At 35.5% G+C, this 24,010-nt stretch overlaps 1 protein-coding gene across 3 annotated transcripts in view; it reads left to right on the forward strand.

The window, feature by feature from the left end:
* Window positions 1-24,010, forward strand: part of SLC38A9 (solute carrier family 38 member 9) — a 78,102-nt gene that overhangs the window by 10,804 nt on the left and 43,288 nt on the right. For 2 of the 3 annotated variants that reach the window (XM_039244538.1, XM_039244539.1), the window contains 2 exons: window positions 5,385-5,530; window positions 20,008-20,140. In XM_039244538.1, the coding sequence (XP_039100469.1) occupies window positions 5,418-5,530; window positions 20,008-20,140 (246 nt within the window). In that variant the 5' untranslated portion in view covers window positions 5,385-5,417. Of the gene's footprint in view, window positions 1-5,384; window positions 5,531-18,164; window positions 18,242-20,007; window positions 20,141-24,010 lie in introns of those variants that run through there. The other variant, XM_039244540.1, reaches the window with a different exon arrangement.

Below are 24,010 nucleotides of genomic sequence, written 5' to 3' on the forward strand. Positions count from 1 at the left end.
TGAGTTAAAAAAAATTGAGGGGTACCTGGGTAGCTCAGTCGGTTGAACATCCAACTTTGGCTCAGGTCATGGTCTCACCTTTCATGAGTTCAAGCCCCACATTAGGCTCTGTGCTGACCACTCAGAACCTGGAGCCTGCCTCAGATTCTCTGTCTCCCTCTCTCTCTTTGCCTCCCCCACTTGTGCTCTGTCTTTGTCTCTCTCAAAAATAAATAAACATTAGAAATAATTAAAAAAATTTTCCCCTTGATACCTAAGTACTTTGTAGAGGCTCACTGAGAAATTGTTGAATGAATATATTGTTCAGAGTTTGCCATTACTCAGTATTTTAGTTGTCTCATTTTTACATCATCATTTTTACTTGTGTACTCTTTATAGGAAAATACAGAAATAAAGTACTTCATGGTAGTATTTTGATTTCACTTTTTTTGATAAGTCACCATTATATAAAGTACTTCTTAAACCTTATTTGTTTGTATCTAGTATGACTAATAAGTTAATGAGAGCTTTGTCTTAAATGCTGGGCAGGAGTGCAGAAGAGAGAAATGGGAAGAAAAAACAAAGGGAAGAAAATATACATTCTGGGAATAGAATATGTTGTCAACATCTGTCAGACTTATTAGTAGCATTTTGACATTTGCCTACATCATTATTGCAGAATTTTTCACTTAAGACCTTAAGAGGCTGCATATGTAAAAACACGAGTTTTGTCATTTGTTTTTGGAGAGGAATAATAATGTGTTTGAATATTTAGTTTCCCAGTACAAAGTACTGAGTATAATATGCATCAGTTCATGTAGTTTTCAACCACATCAGTGGTTATGCTTTCAGTTTTACACATGGGAAAATAGATTCGTGGAGGTTAAATGGTTAATCTTAAATTACATAGGTAGTGAATGACATAGGTAAGGATTGCTTATTCAAAAAGCAGTCTTTTCTTTCTACTCTGTCATACATGCTATATTTAGAAAAATAACAGCAGACATAGGACTCCATTAAACAAATAAAGCACCAATAAAACTGTACTTGTTAAGTCGTTTGTTAATAAGAAACAGAAGAAAATGAAAGAAGGGAGAGAAAAAGCAAAAGACAAGAAGCACAGCAAAGAAGCAAAGAGTACAGGCTATGATCTTATACTGCCTACGTTTGAATTCTAACTGTCCCACTTATTAACTTTGTAGTCACTTACCTTCTCTGTGCCTTGTATCCTTATTTATAAAATGCGGGTAATCATAATAATATAGTTGAGGAATAAAGGTAAAACACTTGCCTTTAAATGTTAAAGCCTACTTATTTCACTTTACAGAGTTTGCTGTTTGTGTGTATGTTTGTGTTTGTAAGAAAAATGCTTAATACATGTATAATTGTAAAGCAGTTGTCTAATAGCTTTACCCTAGTCTCTACCCACTGGGTCTAATAACACTTCCCCCAGTGATAAAAACCAACTGGGTGAGACTAGATGCCTTCCTATATCATTCTACAACTCTCCCTTCTGTGTGCAGAGACTGTAAGGGAGTAAGGGTAGAAGCAGGGAGCTCCATTAGAAAACTGTTGTAGAAATCTTGGTAACAAATGATGGTGGTTAGATCCTGGATATACTTGAAGAGAGAGCCAACACTATTTTCCTAATGGATTGAATGTACACTGACAAAAAGAAGTCATGGGAAATTTGAAGGATTTTGGCCTGATTAACTAGAAGAATGGAGATGCCAACAATTGAAATCAGGAAAGCAATGGGTAGGGTAGTTTTTTGGGAAAAAATTAAAAGTTCAGTTTTGGACATTCTAGTTATTATATATATATTATATATATATAGTTTAATATTTCCAAATAAACATGTTAAGAAGGATATATACATATATCAAATCGTTGTTATTCATCTAAAACAATTACAAGTGTTATTTTTCAAATAAATTGATTAAAAAAAAAACATGTTAAGTAGGCAGTTAGATATGCAAGTCTGAAATCCAGGAGAGAAAATTTGGCCAGAAAAGTTAACATGGAAGTTGTCATTGTCTAGATCAGTAGAACTTCCTACCATCATGGAAATGTTTTATACCTACACTGTGCAATATGGTAGCCACTAGCCACATGTTAACTATTGAGCACTTCAAATGTGATTAGTGTAACTCAGATACTGAAATTTTAAAAATTTAATTGTAATTTTAAAAACTTAATCTAAGTCTCTAATAATATAAATTAGTTAATATTAATAGTAATATTAACAATATAAATAGCTACAAGAGACTAGTGGCTGCTGTATTCTATAACACAAGTGATGTTACATGATGTTGAATAACTACCTCTAAATTGAAGGCATATAGAGAAGAAAACCAAGACTGAACCGTGGGACTCTGCAGTTTTAAGAATTCTGGGACATAAGAAGCAAATAGTAAATGAGACAGGAGGAGGGCCCAGTTAGATACAGAGAAAACCTGGAGCCCTAGTGAATCTAGTTTATTAAGGAGGAGAGTGATCCCTTATGGAACTTATTTCTGATAGGGCAAGTAAGTTAAAAACTAAAAAAATGACCAGTGGGTATAGGTCGTTGGTAATTTAGAACACTTTCTGTGTACTGATGGGGAAGATAGCCTGATTAACATGGGTTTAAGAAAGACTGGGAGAATCTTACCTATTTTATGTTTTCTATTTGTCCTGCCTCTTTTATGTTTTCCTCCTTTCTTGCATTTGTTGAGATCTGCAAATTTTTTTTATTATTTTCTTTTCCTGCTGTTAGATTTTAAGTTATATACTGTTTTCTATTTTAGTAGTTACCTTTAAAATTACAACATGCATTCAAAGTACAGTGTTGAGCTGGACAATGCAAGGATCTTAGAACACTCTTGATACTGCGTGACTTTTTTTCTCTTTGGTCTGGAATTTTAATTCTTTTTTTCCCAATCTTATGATAAGATTATTTATTCTGCTTGGGATTTGTTAAATTTCTTGTTATCTTTTATGAATTCTGGAAAATTCTCATCCTTTATCTCTTCAAATACTACCTCTGCTATCTCCTTTCTGTTTCTCTGATTTCATGCATGTTAGACCTTATTCTGTCTTCCATGTCTCTTAACCCATCTTCCACATTTTCTGTCTTCCCCGCCCCCCCACCCTTCTGGATAGTTTCATCTGATTTATCTTCTAATTAATTAGTTTTGAATTTTTTTTTAATGTTTATCTTTGAGAGAGAGAGAGAGGGAGACCACAGAATCTGAAGCAGACTCCAGGCTCTGAGCTATCAGCAGAGAGCCTGACTCATGTCTGGAACTCATGAACCATGAGATCATGACCTGAGCTGAAGTCAGACGTTTAACCTACTGAAAAACCCACGCACCCTTAAATAAAAAATTATTTTTTTAAGAAAAAAAAATTTTTAATTTTTGTTTATTTTTGAGAGAGAGAGAGAGAGAGTGCGAGCAGGGGAGGGGCAGAGAGAGAGGGAGACACAGAAGCAGGCCCCAGGCCCCTAGTTGCCAGCACAGAGCCTGCCCTGGGGCTTGAACTCACAAACTGAGGTCATGACCTGAGCCAAAGTCAGATGCTTACCCAACTGAGCCACCCAGGTGCCCCTAAATAAAAAATAAAAAATTCTTAAAAACAAGTTGACAATAGAAGGAGAAATTGGTTTGAATTTGGTTTCTATGATGAGCAAGATATTGTGCTTAGAATTTTCTTTTTTCTTTGTTTTATTTTATTTTATTGTTAATTTTTTTAAATTTTAATTCCAATATAGTTAACTTACACTGTTGTATTAGTTTCAGGTGTACAACGTAGTGATGCAACAGTTCCACATATTATTCAGTGCTTATTAAGATAAATACACTCTTTAATTCCCGTCACCTATATCACCCATCCTCCTACCCGTCTCCTGTCTGGTAACCATCTGTTTGTTGTCTATAGTTAAGAATCTGCTGGGGGAACTAGCTGTGTCAGTCAGTTAAGCCTCCTGACTCTTGACTGTGCCTCAGGTAATGATCTCAGAGTCCCTGAGATAGAGCCCTGCCTTGGGCTCTATGCTAAGCGTGGAATCTCCTTGGGATTCTCCCTCTCCCTCTCCCTCTCTCTCTACCTCTTTCTTTCTCTCTCACTCTCTCTCTCTCTCTCAAAACAAACTAAAAAAAAAGAGACTTTTTTTTGTTTTGTCACTTTTGTCCCCCTTTGCTATTTTGTTTCTTAAATTCCACATATTTGTCTTTCTCTGACTGGCTTATTTTGCTTAGCATTTCGCTCTCTAGATCCAACTATGTGATTGCAAATGGCAAGATTTCATTTTTAGGGGGCTGAATAATATTCCACTGTATATATATCTATTTTGTTTTATATTTAAATATAGGCAGCATAGTTGTTTTCTAATCTTGTTTTCATAATCCCTATAGTTGAAGTCTTTATGAATCCGTGCTGTTGTTTCTTCTGGTTTTTATGACTAGTACTTTATTTCTTTGCATACTAGATTATTTTTGACTGTATACAGTTCATTGTCCTTGAAAAATTGTTAACAGGTCTTCTTTGAGGTATAGGATCAAGGTGTGTCCTCACAGAAAAGATTTACATTTGTTTCTAGCAGTTACTTAGAAGCCCTATCAAGCAAGTTAACTTTAAATTATACTCAAAAGCATTAAGTGTTTGACCTCCATGCAAATCCATGTGAACTGCAGTTTATGGTATTTAACACTTCCCCCTCTGCACATGCATGGGTGTAGGTGTGCATATACACACTGCCTGTGGGCAGTGTCAGGAAATCTTGTTTGTAGTTCTGTTGTGAGGGAGTGAGACACTTAATGCTTGTTAATCCCTAAGTAGATGGTAAAGCTCTTTGTACTCCCAGCTGTGTTGTTGGAAGTAGAGAGAAGGAATGATTTCTTATTACACCATTTCCTTACTTTGGGTGAATCCTAGGTTTTATCTTCTATTTCTCTAATACTTCACACGGCCTTGAAAACCTCAGTCCATTTTCTCCTGGTACAACAAATACTGTCCATGTGGAAGCAATTGCTTGAGCTGTTTACCTCTCTAGTTACCTTAACTACATCTACTAATGGCCTTATTTTCATCATTATTTTTGATGCTTTTCAAAAGAGGTTTGCTGTATTTTATGCAGTAATTTTTGTTGTTTTCTGCAGGAAAATGTGTCCAAATAGTCTAATCTGTTTTATTACCAGAAATGGATTGCTCCACTTATTTTTAATTAATCTGAAAAATAAGCGGTAACTCCATTTCAACTTAACAAATTTCTGATAAAATATTTTAGGCATATACCTCATTAAGTAAGGTATCATCAGCAAACTCCTATATTTTTCCAATATCTTTATACATGGAATGTATTACATATTAGTAGCAAAATAATTTATAATTTTTTAATTTTTTATCCATTCTGATTTATGTAGGTCTGATTTCATCATTGCTTGGAGACTAAGAAAATGACAAACATGGATAGTGATTCTAGGCATCTTCTCATCCCTGAAGTAGATCATGAGATAAATCCTGGACCTATGAATATCCAGTTTGATTCATCAGATCTAAGATCCAAAAGGTAAGTGTTTAAAAGAAAACATTTCATAATTATGATTTTAAATTATTAAAGTTGAACTAATTATATAACCAAAAATATATTGCTTTGAATAGGAAATATCCAGTTTCTTAACAGCATCTGTTTGCTTGTATGTGGGAGGGAAAAAATATAAATACCGTTTCCTCTTTTGTATTTGACTTTTTTGACTAAGCTTACCATCTGTGTTGCGAGAAGAGTTGGGGTAAGATTTACAAAGTGAGATGCACTTATGTAACTCATTTAACAAATATATACTGATTACCTGCTTTATGCAAGGTAATATGCTAGATGTTGGGGATAAAACAGTAAAATTAATATAGTCCTTATCTTCACTAAGCTTAAATTCCAGCAGATAGTTTAAGACAATTTGAGTTTGAGTTTTATTTCATTACATATCTAGAAAGCCCAAAAGAATCCACTGGAAAATTATTATAAATAGAGAATTCAGTATAGTGGCTGTTTACAAAATAGGCAAAGTTAAATAGTATTCTAGTAAGAAAATGTAATGGAAGAAAAGAAAAAATAAATGAGTAGCCTTTTACGTGTGCAAAATCCACGTGATAGAAACTTTAAAATACTACTGAGGGATCTAAAATAAGATTTTAGAGTATTTTTTGAAATCTGACATGATGCTTATGAGTTGAAGTGTTCTTTTTTTTGGTAATAAAACTCTAAGATAAACTGCTACCAATACATCATATGTAATAATCTCGTAGGACTGAGAAATTTTTTTCTAAATTACCAAAAGAACTCTTGCGCTTATTTGGTATTTTATCATATATCTCCTGTGCAATTATAAACATGAAAATGTAAGCAAAATGTATCAGTTATTACTAATGCTTCACATTTAGAATCTGATACTCCGCAATCAGTTTTCTAACTTAGAGTCATCAGGATTGGTTTTTTCCCCTCCCACACACAATTGTCCTTTGTACCATTAAGAACGTTAATAATGTAGTATTTGTTGAAACAGTTTTCTTTCAATTCACTGACACTTTCTTTTAGTTTTGATGCTTGCACTTTCCTGATCTTACCAGAAGGTGTCGCAGAAGGTTTTCTGACAACGTCATGGCTTATATTTCTTCTTAAATGGTCTTTAAATGGTTTGATGAGTAAAATGACCAGGAATTACAGTTACCTGTCATACCGTGAGGGACAATTACTGTTATGACTGCCAGCTGTCAGCTGTCAGTGATTTAAAAATGTATGGGATTATGAGATGCATTTGTATTTTAGAAATGTATACATTAGAGTTAGTAAAATATGACATAGAATGAAAAAGCATAATTTGCACTAAGTGGAAGGGTTCTAAAATGCAATGTCATGCACTTTAAATTTGAGTCCATAATTTAAAGTTTCCCCCACCCCCCAAAATGCCAGCAGCTAATTCCAAAGTTTATGTGGCCCAGCAATTTCACTACTTCTAAGCATTAACTCAGAATGTCAAATAATATATGTACAAGGTTCTTTAATGCAGTATTTTTTAATAGTAAAAGATGTAAAACCATCAAAATGTCTTTTCTTAGAGGACTGGATAAATTTTGGCATATTGATACAATGGAAGATTTTTCACCCATTAAAAAAACTGGCTTTATTACATATCAAAATGGAACAAGTCTTTGACTTATTTTGTTAAATCAAAAAAGTGCAGAACAATGTGTATAGTGTACCATCATTTTGGTAAAATAAATGTTAAAAACTATATATAATACAATATGTATAAGTAACTATGGAATAAGTAGTAAACTCTAAGAGTGGTTGCCTCCTCAGAGAGAAAAGTGTTCAATCAAGATGGGTGGTGTGGCAGATGCTGTTTGGTAAATACCCAAAAACCATTTAACCACCATACTTATTCCTTGCCAACAGGATTTTAATTCTGTTGTCTGTGGCAATAGGTGCCAATCCAGGAGATGCAGGAGGATTGGTTTAAGTTAGTCTTAATGATCCTATTTCTATGGTTCAGATACTTAATTTTTCAGTCTCTCTTGAAACTAGAGATGGCAATGTGAAATTCATCATATGAGAAATATAATGGTCATCAGAGAAGGTAATGAATGAGTCTTAAAATTTTCACTTGTTTATTCCAACATCAAATGAATACAAGAACTTATAAATGCTTTTGAATGCTCAGGATTTTGTTAAAATCTCTAAATTCTATGATAAATAATTGACCACTGTGACAATAGAACATAGGTCATTAAAGTGCATTCCATTGCAATAAGTTGGCAGGAGTTCAGACAGTTCTCTGAGAATCTGTTTAGCCGTGTAGATTAAACAGAAATATATTTTCTATAATGAAACTAGTCAAAATGAGAAGAAATCAATTATTGATAATCATGAGATAACTACCTAGGTAAGCATGTTTTAAGGAAGGCAAATATTTATAGAGACTTAGCAGTATTGAATGCTAATTTGCTTGTGAAATAATTTCTGTTTAAGAAAACAAACTATTATTTGATGAGAAAAACAGTAGAAGTACCTAAAAACTTTGTTATTTCTATCAAAAGATGGATTACGTTACTTATATGCACAAAAAATCCTCAGACACACTGAAAGAGGTTATCTTCCATTAGAAGAACCAGCTTAAGACAACTCTTCCTAAAACATTGGTCATTTTTGAGTCGCCATATAGCTTTGATGGTGTCCCATTACAGTATTACCTATGTAATATAATTCAAATATGTTTTAAAATCTATTTACTTTTTAAAATTGGGCTTAATTTGCCTTCATCTTCACGTTTGTGAAATGATGGGTTTTAAGTATTGTTTATACTTTAACATGCATTGCGATAATTATTAAGTAGTTAAGATAGCATTCATCCTTGCGCCACCTAAAAATCCCCTTACGTATAACCACCCTTTGGGAAACTATGTTAGGCTGTCAGAGTATAGAAAACAATGTTTGATACTTTTAGATTATCCTCAGTTCAGTTTGTGATTAATTTTATCTCCACTAGGTGGCAGTCAAAATCATGTATCAGTTCAAATGTAACAATTTTAAGAACTCCTTTGAACTGATAATGTGTTATATCTGTTTATCACATTGGTGGAAGTGGGGTCTAATTAGAGTCAGGTGGAGGAAGAAGCTTGTCACTGTAGAGTAGGAATACATATCATTACCATTTGGATCATTTGAGGAATATCTGCAGTCTTCAGACTACATGTGTACACTTTTCTCTCTACACACCTCTCCTCTCTCTTCAGTTTTCACCTGATTTGGGGTGGAGTTATGAATCTGGATAGAGGGACAGAAAGGCTTAGAAATCTCCTATGCTGTATGTGATACATTCCATTGGCAGTCACTGGTCTAAGAGATTGTTTTCCTACTTTTCTCAGACTTTCTGGTAACCCAAGACAGAGCTGGTATTCAGGATTGCTTCATACTGTGGTGTGGCTCTGGGATTATGCCCTTTGGGAGTTGAACAGTCCAGCCAGCCTGAAACCAGATTGTGAAGCGGTTAATTTGATTTTGAGCTCCCCCTTTTCAGTTTTCTTCTAGCAGTATTTCCCTTTCCATTTTTCCTAGGGCCTAGGACTTTCATGCTCCTCTCTGTATGCCCCATGTTCCCCAGGGCAAGAATTCACTCAGGAATTTCCTTTTAGGCAATGCTTGGTAAAAGATACTTTTCCTTAACCCCTTTTTTATCAGTACTTATCTGTCCTATTCTTCTAGGGATCTGGTCTCTGTTTGGTGTTTTAACGGAAAGCAGTCTCATGTGTTAGATTACTCTATTATCTTTCTGTGGCTATTTGCATTTTAATGTGGGAAACCTAGAAATACAGAAGCCTAACCTAAAAGTTAGATTTTTGTAATAACATTGCAAGAGGTCTGGTAAGCCAGTAGGGTAGAGGTAGATATTTAAAATAAGCAGCATTCCTGGGCATCTGAGTGGCTTGGTCGGTTAAGCATCCCACTACAGCTCAGGTCATGATCCCACAGTTTGTGGGTTTAAGCCTTGCATGGGCTTCTGTGCTAATAGCTTGTAACATTGAGTGTGCTTCGGATTCTGTGTCTCCTCTCTCTTCCTCTCCCCTCTTCATGCTCTTTCTCTCAAAAATTAAAATATAAAAACATTTTATAAATTAAAAAATTAAACAAAATAAGCAGTATTCCTGAGGCCTACAAAACACTTTGCTACGCCCCCTGGATTTTTAGATTGTGAACAAGTTTGCACACCTGTGAACTAGCCTCTTTCTGTTTCATTGTCAATAATACTGTCACTGAATAGCAGCCTGAATTAACTCTTTTTGGTACTTGTGGTTTTAGGGGAGAGAAGGAATAACAAAGCAAAGTGAAGAGTTTATTAATTTGTAAATGTAGATGCCCAATAATAGTGATTGGAAGTGGTTACTGATCCTTAGTAGTTTCATAGTTTGGGATTATGGAGATGTAAAACAAAAGATAGAAAAGTAGTTTTCACAGGAAGATTGGTGTCCAGACCTGCATAAATTACACTATGAAGAACATGCCATCCATGTTAAGTAGATGAGACGAGGGACTTAACTGCTTAGAAGAAGCGTAGAGCAGATGGCCACAATGCTGATTGTAGCACTACCTCTATACCCTCCTTCTCTTCCTTCCTTTTCCTCCTACTCTCTTCCCTCTCCTCCTTTCTCTCCCTCTTGAGTCCACTTCTCTCACCTTCTCCCTACATTCCACTGTTATTTTTTCCCCAATGGAATGCTTTTTTGCTAAATGCTTAAAGAGAACAATCCTGGTTTTGGAGTTAGAAATACTTTAAATGGAATCTTTTTTCTAGTCCCTTTGGAATCCTTTTATTCTCTGAAATATTTGTTCTTATATATTTTTTCTTCCTTCCTCTTTTTCCAAATATCTGGGAGTTCTGCTTTATTTTCTTTCCTCCTTCCCTCATTAACATTATCAGGAGAAGCTTGAAGAAAGAAGTATCCCAGTTGGTTTGACTGGTGCTCATTAGGGTCGAGTCCAAGTAGGTCTTATTGGGAGGAAATGGTATGAAGAATTCGATTAGGATCTTTCTCTTTCTATTCAGTATTTTAACATGCCAAGTATATAGTCAAAAGGGATTTAGTGCAATAGTATAATTACTGCAAAAGTAATGAAACCAGTTGCAAGTATACAACTAGAGAATTGTTAACAGACTTAACAGACTTAAAACCGGATTCCCCACATTCCTAATCTTCCTTTGTTGAAGTTACTCACCATGTTGCATTTGGGTCTGCTTTTTCTAGGTGAAAGATAGGATAGAGTGGTGATGGTATTACTGTTTTATATCAGCCTAGAGAAATTGAAAGACTATATATTAGTATTTATGTACAGGTGGTTCTAACTTGAAATTTTATTTCATTCTTTTAGCCTCAATCCAGTGCTGATACTAAAAACAAACACCCTCACGTTTCTGTTACTGCTCATTTTGTGGCCATAAAAGAATTGTTTTTAGGACAGTAGAATTAAAACAGTTTACGGATTCTCTTAAACCTAAATTTGAAAGCTTGAATTGCATTGACAGAATTTTGAAATTCATTCTTAGCAGAACCTATATTTAAGATACACAGGCCTGAGAATTAATATTCAGGTGAAGTTCTGTGTTCATATGATACTGATAAAATTGTTTACTTGCAGCTGAATAAAGCTTAGAATTCTAAAATAAGGAATCCATACGTTTCAACCAGGGGTTAATTAACATTTACTTTTTTTATTATACCACCCTTATCAGTTAAAAAATGAAAATAATCTAAAAGTAATGGGACTGAATATGTGTATGTGTGTACATACATGTGGGTATTCATTTGCAAAGTATGTACATGTACTTCTGAACATTATTTGCATTATAAAACATAAAATAGAAATTATAAGAAACAATACTCTTGGTAAAATTAACTTTAGGGGCAACTGGGTGGCTCAGTTGGTTAAGTGTCCGACTTGAGCTCAGGTCATGATCTCCCGTTTCGTGGGTTTGAGCCCTGCGTCAGGGTCTGCTGACAGCTAGTTCAGAGTCTGGAGCCTGTTTCAGATTCTGTGTCTCCCTCTCTCTCTGACCCTCCCCTGCTCATGCTGTCTCTCTCTTAGAAATAAATAAAACATTAAACAACAACAAAAAATTTTTTTAATTAACTTTAAATTTTATTTATGAACAGTATATTAAAACTTTTATCATGTGTATTATCAGTAACAATTAAATGTGCTCTCTTATTTTAAAATATTTTATAACATTTTGCTCCACAGTAATTCAAATGGATTTGAAGTTTATTTGTGTCTCATCCAGCAATTAGGTAGAAGTTTTTGCTGAAATTTACTTGGTAGATTTTCATCCTCCCTGATACTACATTGAGTGATTGCATGCTATTTTGTATATTTGTATAGTATCCCATGGTATTTTTAAAGTCTAAAATACTAGTGTTTTTTAATCCTGTTAGTTTGGAAACAACCAGTAGTTTTGTTCACCTTTTTTGGTTCTCTCTCCAAATCATCCCCCATTCTCTCCTCCTTCATTTCTCATATCCTTCTAGCTCTACTTTCTGCTCACTTCTAGCATTTACTTCCCAACATATACGCATACCTGCAGAAGGTGGGGAAAAGATATTAGAATCTTCAGAGGTGGCTAATCTTTCTGCTGGGGAAAGGAAGAACTTAATAGACAAGACTATCTGGGAAAAATCAAAACTGCTACAACCCCGTAGCTTCTGGCCAGAGTGGGGAAGCTGCCTACCTAGTCTGAACACTCCATTGAAGGGACACTAAATATTTGAGGAAAGTCCTGAAGTTTTTCCAGACCAGTTATTTCAGAGGTGTCAGTTTAGAAAGTACCCAGGGAAGAAGGAAGCAAAGGGGGAAAAAGCATTAGATATAGTCATATCTAATAATTTACATTGATTATAACTTTTTTAAATGTTTATTAAAAAGTTTATCAACTTTTATAGTTAAAAAAATTTTTAATGTTTTATTTATTTCTGAAAGAGAGAGAGAGAGAGAGACAGCATGAGCAGGGGAGGGTCAGAGAGACAGGGAGACACAGAATCTGAAGCAGGCTCCAGGCTCTGAGCAGTCAGCACAGAGCCCAACATGGGGCTCAAACCCACAAACCATGAGATCATGATCTAAGCCGAAGTCGGGTGCTTAACCAACTTAGCCACCCAGGCACCCCAACTTTTGTAGTTTTTTATAAAGTTTATAAAAAAAGATTTTATATAAAAAATACTGACTGGGTCATTCAATTGGTTAAGTGTCCAACTTTGGCTCAGATCATGATCTCATGGTTCATGAGTTTGAGCCCCACATGGGGCTCTCTCCTGTCTGCACAGAGCCTGCTTTGGATCCTCTGTCCCTTTCTCTCTGGCCCTCCTCCACTCGTTCTCCCTCTCTCTCTCTGTCTCTCTTTCAAAATAAATAAACTTGAAAAACATTTTATAAACTAATGTTTTATTTGAAGCTTTATGTTTGCAAATTCCCATATTTGAAATATTTTATACTCTATACATACTTTTTAGTGAAAATACTAATTGATACTTATATTACATGAAATATAAAGATACTAGTATTGTCATGTGGTCCATTATTACAATTATTATTTTGACTTTTGTATGTTTAATAACAGATTCAGAGACCATTCACATACTTTGTAAGTTTTTAAATGTTAGAAAAAGTTTCATCCATGCATGTATAATTGCAGATAGGAATTTTTATTGATGACAGATGTCATTTTCAGCAGTAAAATGAGGTAACAAATAGAAAAATTTCTGAGCATCCATTAGAATATTCTCTGTTCAATGTGAATTTTTAAAAAGCAAAACTACTTTCTCAGTCCTTGTCAAAATATCATCTGTGCCTTGAAGGGAGATAGTTTAAGTATGTGAGGACTTTTTAGTTCTTAAATTTTTTTCAAATGTTTCTTTATTTTTGAAAGAGAGAGAGAGAGAAAGGGAGACACAGAATCTGAAGCAGGCTCCAGGCTCCGAGCTGTCAGCACAGATCCCCATGTGGGGCTCCAGCTCACAAACTGGGAGATCGTGACCTGAGCCAAAGTCAGACGCTTGACTGACTGAGCCTCCCAGGTGCCCCAAGGGCTCTTTGGTTTTTAATATATACTCTGTACCTGTGTAGTATACTGTTGATAGCAACTTACCATCACAGTAGGAATTAACAAATTTGGCACAGTTGACTTTTTATAGCAGAAAAGTGGATAACTTGTATTTAAGTTTGACACATCTTTAAGGTATTTTGCCAAAGGATAACCAGTAAATTTCTTTTTTTTTTTAATGTTTTTTTATTTTTGAGAGAGAAAGAGAGAGAGATAGAGAGGGAGACAAAGAATCCCAAGTAGGCTCCACGCTAGCAGCACAGAGCCTGATGCAGGGCTTGAACTCACAAACAATGAGATCATAACTTGAGCCAAAATCAAATTCAGATGCTTAACCAACTGAACCACCTAGGCACCCCTATAACCAGTAAATTCCTGTATGATACAGAATATGTTATGGTCCCTTTTGATCTCATTACTAAATTTTGAAAGAATGTTAATTAAAGACCTATTTTTGAAGTCTTTAATCACATATGTGTACAGAAGACTGTATAGCTCATAAATACAATTTTAAAAATAATTATAAAGCTAATACCTGTACAACCTACACCAAGGTCTAGAGATAGCAGCACCTCATAAGTTCCTTGTATGTCCTTCAAACACATCTTCTTTCCTCTCTATAGGTAAACACTCTCCTCCCATTTGTGTGACCATTTCCCTACTTTTAATTATTTATTGCCTTTGTATCCCTAAAATACTGAATTCAGTTTTACCTTTTTGTAGACTTCATGTAAATCAGATCATACTGTATGTATTATTTTGGAATTTTTGTTCATCATAATTTTCACCCAAGTTGTATGTAACAACAGCTCTTTCCAGTGCTTTCTGTTATTTCATTTTATGAGTATCTGCAGTTTATGTATACATTCTACTGTTGCTGGACCTTTGGGTTGTTTCCAGTGTAGAGATCTTAGAAATAGTGCTTGCTTCAGCAGCACATATACCAGAGATCTTAGAAATAAAATTTCTATAAATATGACTCTATGTGTATTTAGCATACATGTGCAAGAACTTCTCTAGGATAAATTCCTGGGAATGCACTTGCTTGGTAGTGTTGTAGGTGTATATTCAAGTCAACTGGATAATGCCAAACTCTTTTCTACAGGAGTTCTATCAGTTTACATTCCCACTCTAGTGTATAAGAATTTCTATTACATTACCTCCTACTGGTGCTTGACATTGTCAAATTTTAAAATTTTAGCAATTCTGGTGAATATATAGTGGGATCTCATGTTTTCTTCCAAGAGAATGCAGCCATTTGTGGGATTATAGGTGATTGTGTTTTTTATGCTTTTTGTATACTTTGTAGTGTATTTATACTTACCCCTTTAGCTACCACTCCATTTCTTTCATTCCTTTTTACAGAAGACTCTTTGCAAGGATTATTTATACTCACCATACCCAGTTTTTCTCTTGATCCCGATTCAGACAGGCTTTTGCCCTTACTACTGACTGAGACTGCACATATCGGAGTTACTGGTGGTCATTTCATTGATCAGTGCTGATCTCATTTGACTTTGTAGTAGCACTTGACACAATTAATCATTCTGTCCTCCTGAAAAATTTTTAATTGGTTTGAAGCTAACTCACATTAACTAAATTAACACCCTAAGTTGATTTTTGTATAGGTTGCTTCTCATTTTGTACAGTATTTGATACTTTGATCACTTCCTCCATCATTTATCCCCCAAGTTTTATTTTAAATATTTTAAATGTACAGAAAAGTTGAAAGAATTATCCCCATAATGTTTCATTCACTTTTTTCCTGATTATAAAGGCAACATAAGTTTTGATGATTATAGTATGGTTATATAAGATGTCATTGTGGAACCTGAGTGGAGTGTTTATGGCAATATTCTCTGTATGTATTTCTAACTTCTATATGACTCTAATTTATTTCAAAATAATGAGGTGTCTGGGTGGCTCACTTGGTGCGTGTGACTCTTGATCTTGGGGTCATGAGTTTGAGCCCCACATTGGGGCTAGAGTTTACTTAAAAAAATTATTTCAAAATAAACTTTTTCGTAAAGTGTTACACCATACTTTACTCACCGTATTCTAATGAGCTTTTACAATATGCCAAGTACTGTTCTATGCCCTTGAGAATAAGGAGTGACCAAATTGACAAAAGTCCCTATTCTTGTGGAACTTACATTTACTGGAGGCAATAAATATTTATTTACCAATAATAAATAATTATATATTGTGTTGGATAGTATAAATGTTAAGGAGATCCTGTAAAGCAGAGAAGATATATGAGATGATAAGGGTAAAGAACTGGGTTGAAATTTTAGATAAGGTTGAAAGAACTGGGTAGCTTAATACCATATTCCAAAAGTGAGGAAAGACCTGAAAGAAGTAAAGAAGCCATGTAGATATTTAGGGAAAGGCTTTCAGAGGCTTTGTTTTTACCTGAAATTACTAACAAAGATCCTGGAGTAGGTGAATATTTATAGCGTTTGAGGAATTGTGAAGAAGCTGGTGTGATTAGTGTGGTAAGCAGAGAAGTCTAAGAGATGGGATGTGTGGGAGAGGTTGGCAAGAGCAAGCTGATAGATGAATCAAGAGTTCAGGTTGGAGGTTCCTGGGTGGCTCAGGCAGTTGAGTGTCTGTCTCTTAATTTCGGCTCAGGTCGTGATTCCAGGGTTGTGGGATCAAGCCCTGCTTGATTCCCTCTGTCTCTGTCTCTGTCTCTGCCTCTGCCTGTCTTTCTCTCTCTCACCCTCTCCTCCACTCATGCTTGCTTGCTGTCTCTCTAAAAAAAAAGAAAAAGTAGTTTGAGTGCCATCAGCATATACATGATACTTAAGTTTATGTGACTAGATGAGATCACCAAGAGATTGAGCCTAGATAGAGAAGAAGAAATGTCAATGGATTAAACTCTGGGTTACTCTGATATTTGAGGGTTGCAATTAGAGAAGGAATCAGCAGAGAAGAGACTGAGACTGGGAGTTCTTCCCTTTAGGATCATATCTTTTCTTGGCATGGGGTCTTCTGTGTCCTGGCCCAGGTTTGCCTTATATCTTACCACTTTTCTTCCTACTACTTACTGTTTAAGTAATTCATGCTGTCTCTCCTGGTTCTTTCTACATGTTTTTATATATTTTTTGAAAACACTATTTCTTTCCTCCTTTATCCCATACCTATCTACCACTATATCTTTTAGAATTTACCTCACCTGTCACTTCCTTAATGGTCTGCCAGACATGGGTTAGCTTCTCCATTTGAGAAGCACATGGTACACTGCACATACCCAGCACCACACAAGTCTGTCCACTCTTTCTTGCTCCCTCTGTTATGAGTGCTCATAAGCACTCACTCTCTTTTTCTATTTTCCCCCTTGGATTGGAATTGCTTACTTACCTGTCTTCTGCAGCAGATTATGATCCTTCAAGATCTATGCCTTAGTTATTATTAAATGTTTACAACTATGCTTAAGTATGCTTGGTTGGCACTTAAATAATATTTAATAAATTTGAGAACCAGTACAAAATAATTAACTATAATAGAGAAGGTCCTTAGGCTCAGCCTGTGCTAATAAGTGTGAGTGAAACTGGGATGTAGAGCAAGATTTTTGTGAAAAAGGATGTTGTAAAAGCACGAGAGGGAGCGAGAAACACATCGGCAAGTTGGAGATTACCAGTATTTTTGCTGTAGCAGCAAGGAATTTCCAGATACAGTGTCTTGATTAACTTCTCTTCTGTCTTCATTGAAAAGCTGCCTGTCAGACATAGCATTTTACCAAGCAGGAAGAAACAAGTACAGTGGGTTCATTATTTTGAATGTTTATTTGCTTGAGATTTTTTAATATTTGTTTCTTTTTTCATTTTTTAACAAACTACCCCAGTCTGGCAGGTGTGGGAGTGCTTCAGCTTTCATAGAGATGTGATTAAAGGAACAACTTTAAGTCAGGCCTTCACATTGAGTATGAACATTAAAAGTCATGGAATTGTTATTAACCTTTAGAGGAGCATAACTGGTTAGTAGAAGGGTGGAGACAGATTTAAAAGCCAAAAATGTTTAAGGAATGTAAGGAGTGGAACCTAAAAAAGGTGTTAGGTAGAAATAACATCTCTCTGTTTATAAGTATATTAAATGAATATATGGGATTTTGAGTCACATTTTTAAATATTTTTAAAATTTTGATGAATGTTTAAAGTACTTTTTTCTGTAGCATAACCATAAATATTTATAAAGTAAAACAAATATAACTTCTACATGAAATATCATAATTTATTTTCACTGTGACACAGTTGAGCTACCCTTCAAATGGGAAGTAATATTGATATGGAGCAATCATGTGAAACTCTGTTCAAAAGAAAAAGTCCACATTTCAAAAGTATTTAATTCTTAATACTGCTGTCTGTAAAGTATTAATTTTAAAAATATTTTCAGATCCAACTAAAGTTCAATTTAGAAATGTAATTTCTATTTTTTGCTCTCAGATGAAGCTTTAAGCATATGTTTCTAATAATTTAGTTAAGATATGCTGAGTTGAATATTTTTAAAGAGAATCTGTTTTGAAAAGATTCCAAAATATTTGTTTGAACAGGCACTCAGCATCTCGATGAAAACTGTCGGAAAAGAAAAACTTTCAGAGTCATTCTGTTCTCAGAGCACCCAAGCCAACTAAACTGGTACAGTTAACACTTTTGTTAGATGCCAGAAGCCAAAAAATGTAGCACTTCCTGGACTGCTTTTCAGCAGGCCTTCAAGCCAATTTAGTGGTTGATATTAATACCATTGAATTTTCAGAGTAAGAAGCTACAATAGTAGAATATTTACACTTCTCTATCACTATCATTCTTGTTAGTCTCTTAGTAATCCTTGATTAGTTGCAATCTCTCCTTTATGTGGCATTAAAGCTATAGTTCTTTCTTGAACTTTGTGGGATATCATTCTTGCAAAATAAGAAATGAATGTTCTATAGATTGTGACCCCAGGTGTGATTAAACTGTCTCCTGGATGAAAATATTTTTACATTGATTTTTAGTACTACTGACACAGTAGATATGCAAATTATATAGAACACCATAATGCTTTGGGAGGATTGGTAGTTACTTCAGACTACCAAATTTATAAGTGGAGATAGTTTATTCAGCCTATGACCATTTCATTTTCTTTCTGTCCCCTTCTGATTTATTGACATCCCTTAGTTCACTTAGTAATGATATGGTTAGTATAAATATAATGTCTTGTTGATCTCCATATCCACATTATTTGCTCTAGTAAGTGCTCTTCTTTAAGATACTTGATGGATTGAACTGGAGAGTACCTGTACTACTTAGGTACTGTGGTGGAGAGTAAATAGCAAAAGGAAGATTAAGAGATTCTGTATACTAACTAGAGAGACAAGATTAAATTTAACATCTATACTACCATTTCTCTAATATCTAGTAGTTGGAAAAAATAGCAGAAACTAAAATTTCAGTCACTTAGTTTTTCAAGTGCTTCCACAAAATCATATTAACTGTCTCCACAAATGACTAACGTAAATTTTAAGCTTCTTTCAGAGCTATAAGTGTAGAAGAGTTATATGGAACCAAAGAAATCTAGATTTTTTTTCCCTTCATTACTTAGATCTGTATGTAATCTGAAATAGCATATTATATGCAGTTTGGGGCACAGTATTATGTGTGACTTTGAGGAATCTGAGAGTCAGTGAAAGAAAGCAGTCCTTTACATTACTGGAAGTTTAGAAAGCAAATGGAGGGAGTTTTGGTAAGGAACTGGCAGAGTTAATGACTGAAAATGATTAAAAACCGGAATCTGCAGTTAATTAGGACACAGTTATGGGAAGGGAGCATAGACATAAAAGCATAATAGGATTTGTTACTGAAATCCAAGAAAAGTAGAATGAGGCAAATATTTCTGGTTTCTTGATGTTCCATTTGACAGTACTTTTGATAGGTTTCAGAGGGAGATGGTTGAGATCAGTTATCTATATTTTATTTGTCATAGGAAGTAACTTTGGCCCATAAAGGAGTAGAGACTCTTTAGTAGAAGAACATTTATGTCAATAATTTCTCTGATTTAGTGCCAAAAGCTTTTTGAGAGAATATTGAAAGTTGTATGGACCTAAATTTCATTGTTGAAAACTGACAGCTGCTATATTTCTTTTTAATGATTGGTTAAAGCTCTTTCTTTTATTTCTCCTGTGTTGCTGAATTCCTAAAGATTAGAAAAGAGTGTTTATGGTAGTATTAGGAGACAAAAGCTTTATTCTGTGGATTGGATAATGCTACTTTTGTGACATTTTCTTTTCCCACCAAAAGTGAGAAGTGAATGTCTTGCCGTGGTGCATCCCATTTCTAATGGAGGACAAGAAGTTATTTTCTTCAATGGCTGACTTCCAGAATTTCTGGCTGAATGTTCTTTGTCAAGTGTATATTCCCTTCTCTAGGCCTTTTTATATAGAGCCCACAAATATCGTCAATGTGAATGATGTCATTCAGAGGGTTAGTGATCATGCCTCTGCCATGAACAAGAGGATTCATTACTACAGCCGGCTCACCGCTCCTGCAGACAAGGCACTGGTAAGGGGCAAAACATTGCTAATTGTCTAAGGTTACATTGAAATGAACAGTGAACAGCATAAGCCAGGGAAACTCCCAGTGATTGAACTTTTGCTGGCCATATTCCAAGGATGGCATCATGGAAAGTCAAGGTAGTAAATAGTATATGTCTTATATCTCAAGCTAGTTCATTCTTATCTAGTGTAACATAGAGATTTGGAGCAACCTTTCTGTGTTGACAATAGCCTAAGACGTGTGTTGGATTAAATTCTGCTAGTCCCCAATCCTAAGAGCTCTTAGGAAGATAAAGTACTTCTGAAATACTTGAGGTCGTTGATTAATAACGTAAATAATAACCAGTTTGGTTAGCCTGTTCATTTTTTTTTTTAACATTTATTTTTGAGACAGAGAGAGACAGAGCACAAGCTGGGGAGGGGCAGAGAGAGACACAGAATCTGAAACAGGCTCCAGGCTCTGAACTGTCAGCACAGAGCCCGGTGCGGGGCTCGAACCCACGGACCACGAGATCATGACCTGAGCCGAAGTCAGATGCTCAACCGACTGAGCCACCAGCCGCCCTGAGCCTGTTCAATTTTTAAGTTTGAAGCTATGAAGGAAAGATTGCTTTTAGAAATTTTCTACAGGAGTGGGAAACTGAAATACATACAAACATGTATAGCATTTAACTATTTAGCACTGTCCTTTTATAGATAAAATATATGGGTCAAAGAACAAATTCTAAATATTTTAGGCTTGGTTGGCCACATACAGTTACATATTCTTCACTTTTATTTTATGACCATTACAAATATAAAAACCATTCTTAGCAAAAGGACTGTAAAAAATTGGTTTGAAGGCCAGATTTGACCCATGGACTATAGTTGACTCTTGATCTTTTAAAATCTGTATTATTATTTTAGGTAAAAAAGCATATTGGAAGTAATTTGGTTGCTTATAAGAATTATCACATATGAGATATTGAGAAACTTGAAATCTTTTTTTTTAATGTTTTTTATTTATTTTTGAAAGAGGGAGATAGAGACAGCATAAGCAGGGAGGGTCAGAGAGAGAGGGAAACACAGAATCCAAAGCAGGCTCCAGGCTCTGAGCTAGCTGTCAGCACAGAACCCAGCATGGGGCTCTAACCCACCAGTGGTGAGATCATGACCTAAGCCGAAGTCGGACGTTTAACCGACTGAGCCACCCAGGCGCCCCGAGAAACTTGAAATCTTAAAGAGAAATGGAAACATGCTGGGAGAAAAAATGATTTTTTTAATAGGTTATAATAATAAAAGGAGAAGGAAACCAATATTCTTCAGATGTTTACTAAAAGGCAAGGATTAGTATTGAACATAGATACTTACTAAAGCCTTCTGTCTTATTAACATCTCCTTTTGTATAGCCAAAGTCAGGACTTCCCAAATATTCTGAGTGGTATAATTTTTTCCCCCATTTTTTTTCACTTTTTCCTCCCGTAGGCATTTATATCAGTAGTTATAGTAAAGTCTTACTTCCATAACAGAACTATCTCAGCCCTCTAATGGGGTAGAAGGAATCCAGTATCTCTGGGTCTAATTCAGACCTCCCAGCGGCTCTCCTTGTGGAAGCAAACATCAGAGATACTGACTTGGCCAGTCTAGGCCTGAATGGACATTGTTTGCGTGGAAATTGAGTTAGCATTATACACCAAGTTGAATACCTTTTGTTAAGTGACAGTGAAATAACTCTAAGTCAAACTATATAGATAGTGGTCAACAGAGATCTAAAGTTTAAATAGTGTGATATGACCATTTTTAATGAATATATGTATATATCCATGCTCATTTTCTGAGAATTCCAAAATTATTTTTCTTAAAAGATTTTTAAGGGCGAAACAATATGAAACTACAAGTCTCAGGATTTTATATTTCTGAAAATTTTCTCACTTACCTTAATATTTTTATTTTGAAATCAGGAAGGGAAGAAAATCATTTGGCTGCCAACTCCTAGATCCTTGTTAATAAAAGTATGGCCTGCACAGGCCAGCAGTATTGGCATCACTAGAACTTGCTAAAAATGCAGAATCCCATTCTTTACTCCAGACTTCCTGAATCATAATCTGTGTTTAACAATACCCCTGTGTTAATCACAGGAAAATTCAAGTTCTAAAAGCACTGCCCTAGAGTACTGTCAGAGTGTGGGATCCAATTCTCCATTTTTTCTGTAATTCCCAGGAATCTGTAACTTTTTTTTTTGTAATGTTTATTTCTTTTTGAGAGAGAAACAGACAGGCAGACATACAGCGTGAGTCAGGGAGGGGCAGAGAGAAGGAAGACACAGAATCCCACATTGGCTCCTGGCTCCAGGCTCCAGGCTCTGAGCTGTTAGCACTGAGCCCAGCTCACTGCCTGAACTCATGAGCCACAGATTGTGACCTGAGGTGAAGTCAGGTGCTTACCCGACTGACTGAGTCACGCAGGGGCCCCAAGAATTTGCAACTTCTTAACTTCTCTAGCTCGTAATCCTGCCCCCTATAACTTTGATTTTCACTTTTCCTGACCTTTGCTATCATGGTTTATCTCCTGCCTGATGCAGGCATGGTCCTTCCCCTTTTTCCTTTTTATTCCCTTGAAGAAGATAATAGAACTTAGACCCAGGAGGACTGAGGATAAAAGAGAAGGCAAGAAATCCATTTCCATATATGCCTTTTTTTTTTTTAAGTAAGCTTAATACTCAGTGCAGAGCCCAATTCAGGGCTTGAACTCATGACCCTGAGATCAAGAGTTGGACAATTAACGGACTGAGCCACGCAGGTGCCCCTCCATATATGTCTTTTTAGCTCTAAGAAGTAGTTGTTTCCAAAGCCACACCAGGCATAACATTTGAGACATTCTTTTCCTACAAGATACCACCAATCATATGCATAGAGAATGACTTGATACTTTCTTTTTGCACTAGTCCATTTCTTGTCTTACTACTGACGCCCAGTGTTCCTTCACGTCCTTGACGTCTTCCCCAACTATTCTAGTCCCCATGAATTTTTTGTCACTCCTGCGATATAGTATCCCATACTTAACTTTTTGTCAGATAGTCTTATCTAATTGCTTTATATATCTTCCAGCTGGAATTTAAGCTTCTTAAAGTTGTGGACTGTATTTTTTTTTCTTGAACACTAAACCTAGCACAAAGTTGTAAATTTACATAGTAGGTGCTGAATATAAAAGATTGTTGATTTATGCCAGTCAGCTCCTATGCTTTTAACTACTGTACTACTATATATAGGGCTGCATATTCTCAAAGGGCTAGTCTCCAGGAGATGGGCAGAATTCTTCCAGGGTCCTGTAAATGTCCTCCCTCTGTAGGGAGATCAAATTCAGAAAATATGTGTAGGGAGCAATGTGGGAGCTATGTATATAGGAAATATATATCTATTCAGTCATTCTGTCTGCTTTCAACCTCTCTTGGCTCCTTCCCTTTTGCTTACATACTCCCATCTTTAAGAATTATTGCTTTGCCTTTCCTTAGGGTGTGTTAGCTCACCTTTTTTCTTCTGCTTTTTAAATGCTTTGATAAACATTTAAAAGAATGGTCTATATTTATTTTTCCATTCTTTACCTTCTATTGACTCCCAATTCTTTTTTTTCTTTTAATTCAAAGTAGTTAACATATAGTACAGTCTTGGCTTCAGGAGTAGAATTCAGTAATTGATCTCTTACATATGGCACCCAGTGCTCAGACCAACAGGTGCCCTTCTTAATGCCCATCACCCATTCACCCTATCCTCCCACCCACTTCCTCTCCAGCAACCCTCAGTTTCTCTGTATTTAAGAGTCTGTTATGGTTTGCCTCCCTCTGTTTTTATCTTATTTTCCCTTCCCTCCCCCTATGTTTATCTGTTGTGTTTCTCAAATT

The sequence above is a fragment of the Hyaena hyaena genome, unplaced genomic scaffold (genome assembly GCF_003009895.1).
Source record: "Hyaena hyaena isolate Hyena2069 unplaced genomic scaffold, ASM300989v1 scaffold_241, whole genome shotgun sequence".
Taxonomy (NCBI): domain Eukaryota; kingdom Metazoa; phylum Chordata; class Mammalia; order Carnivora; family Hyaenidae; genus Hyaena; species Hyaena hyaena.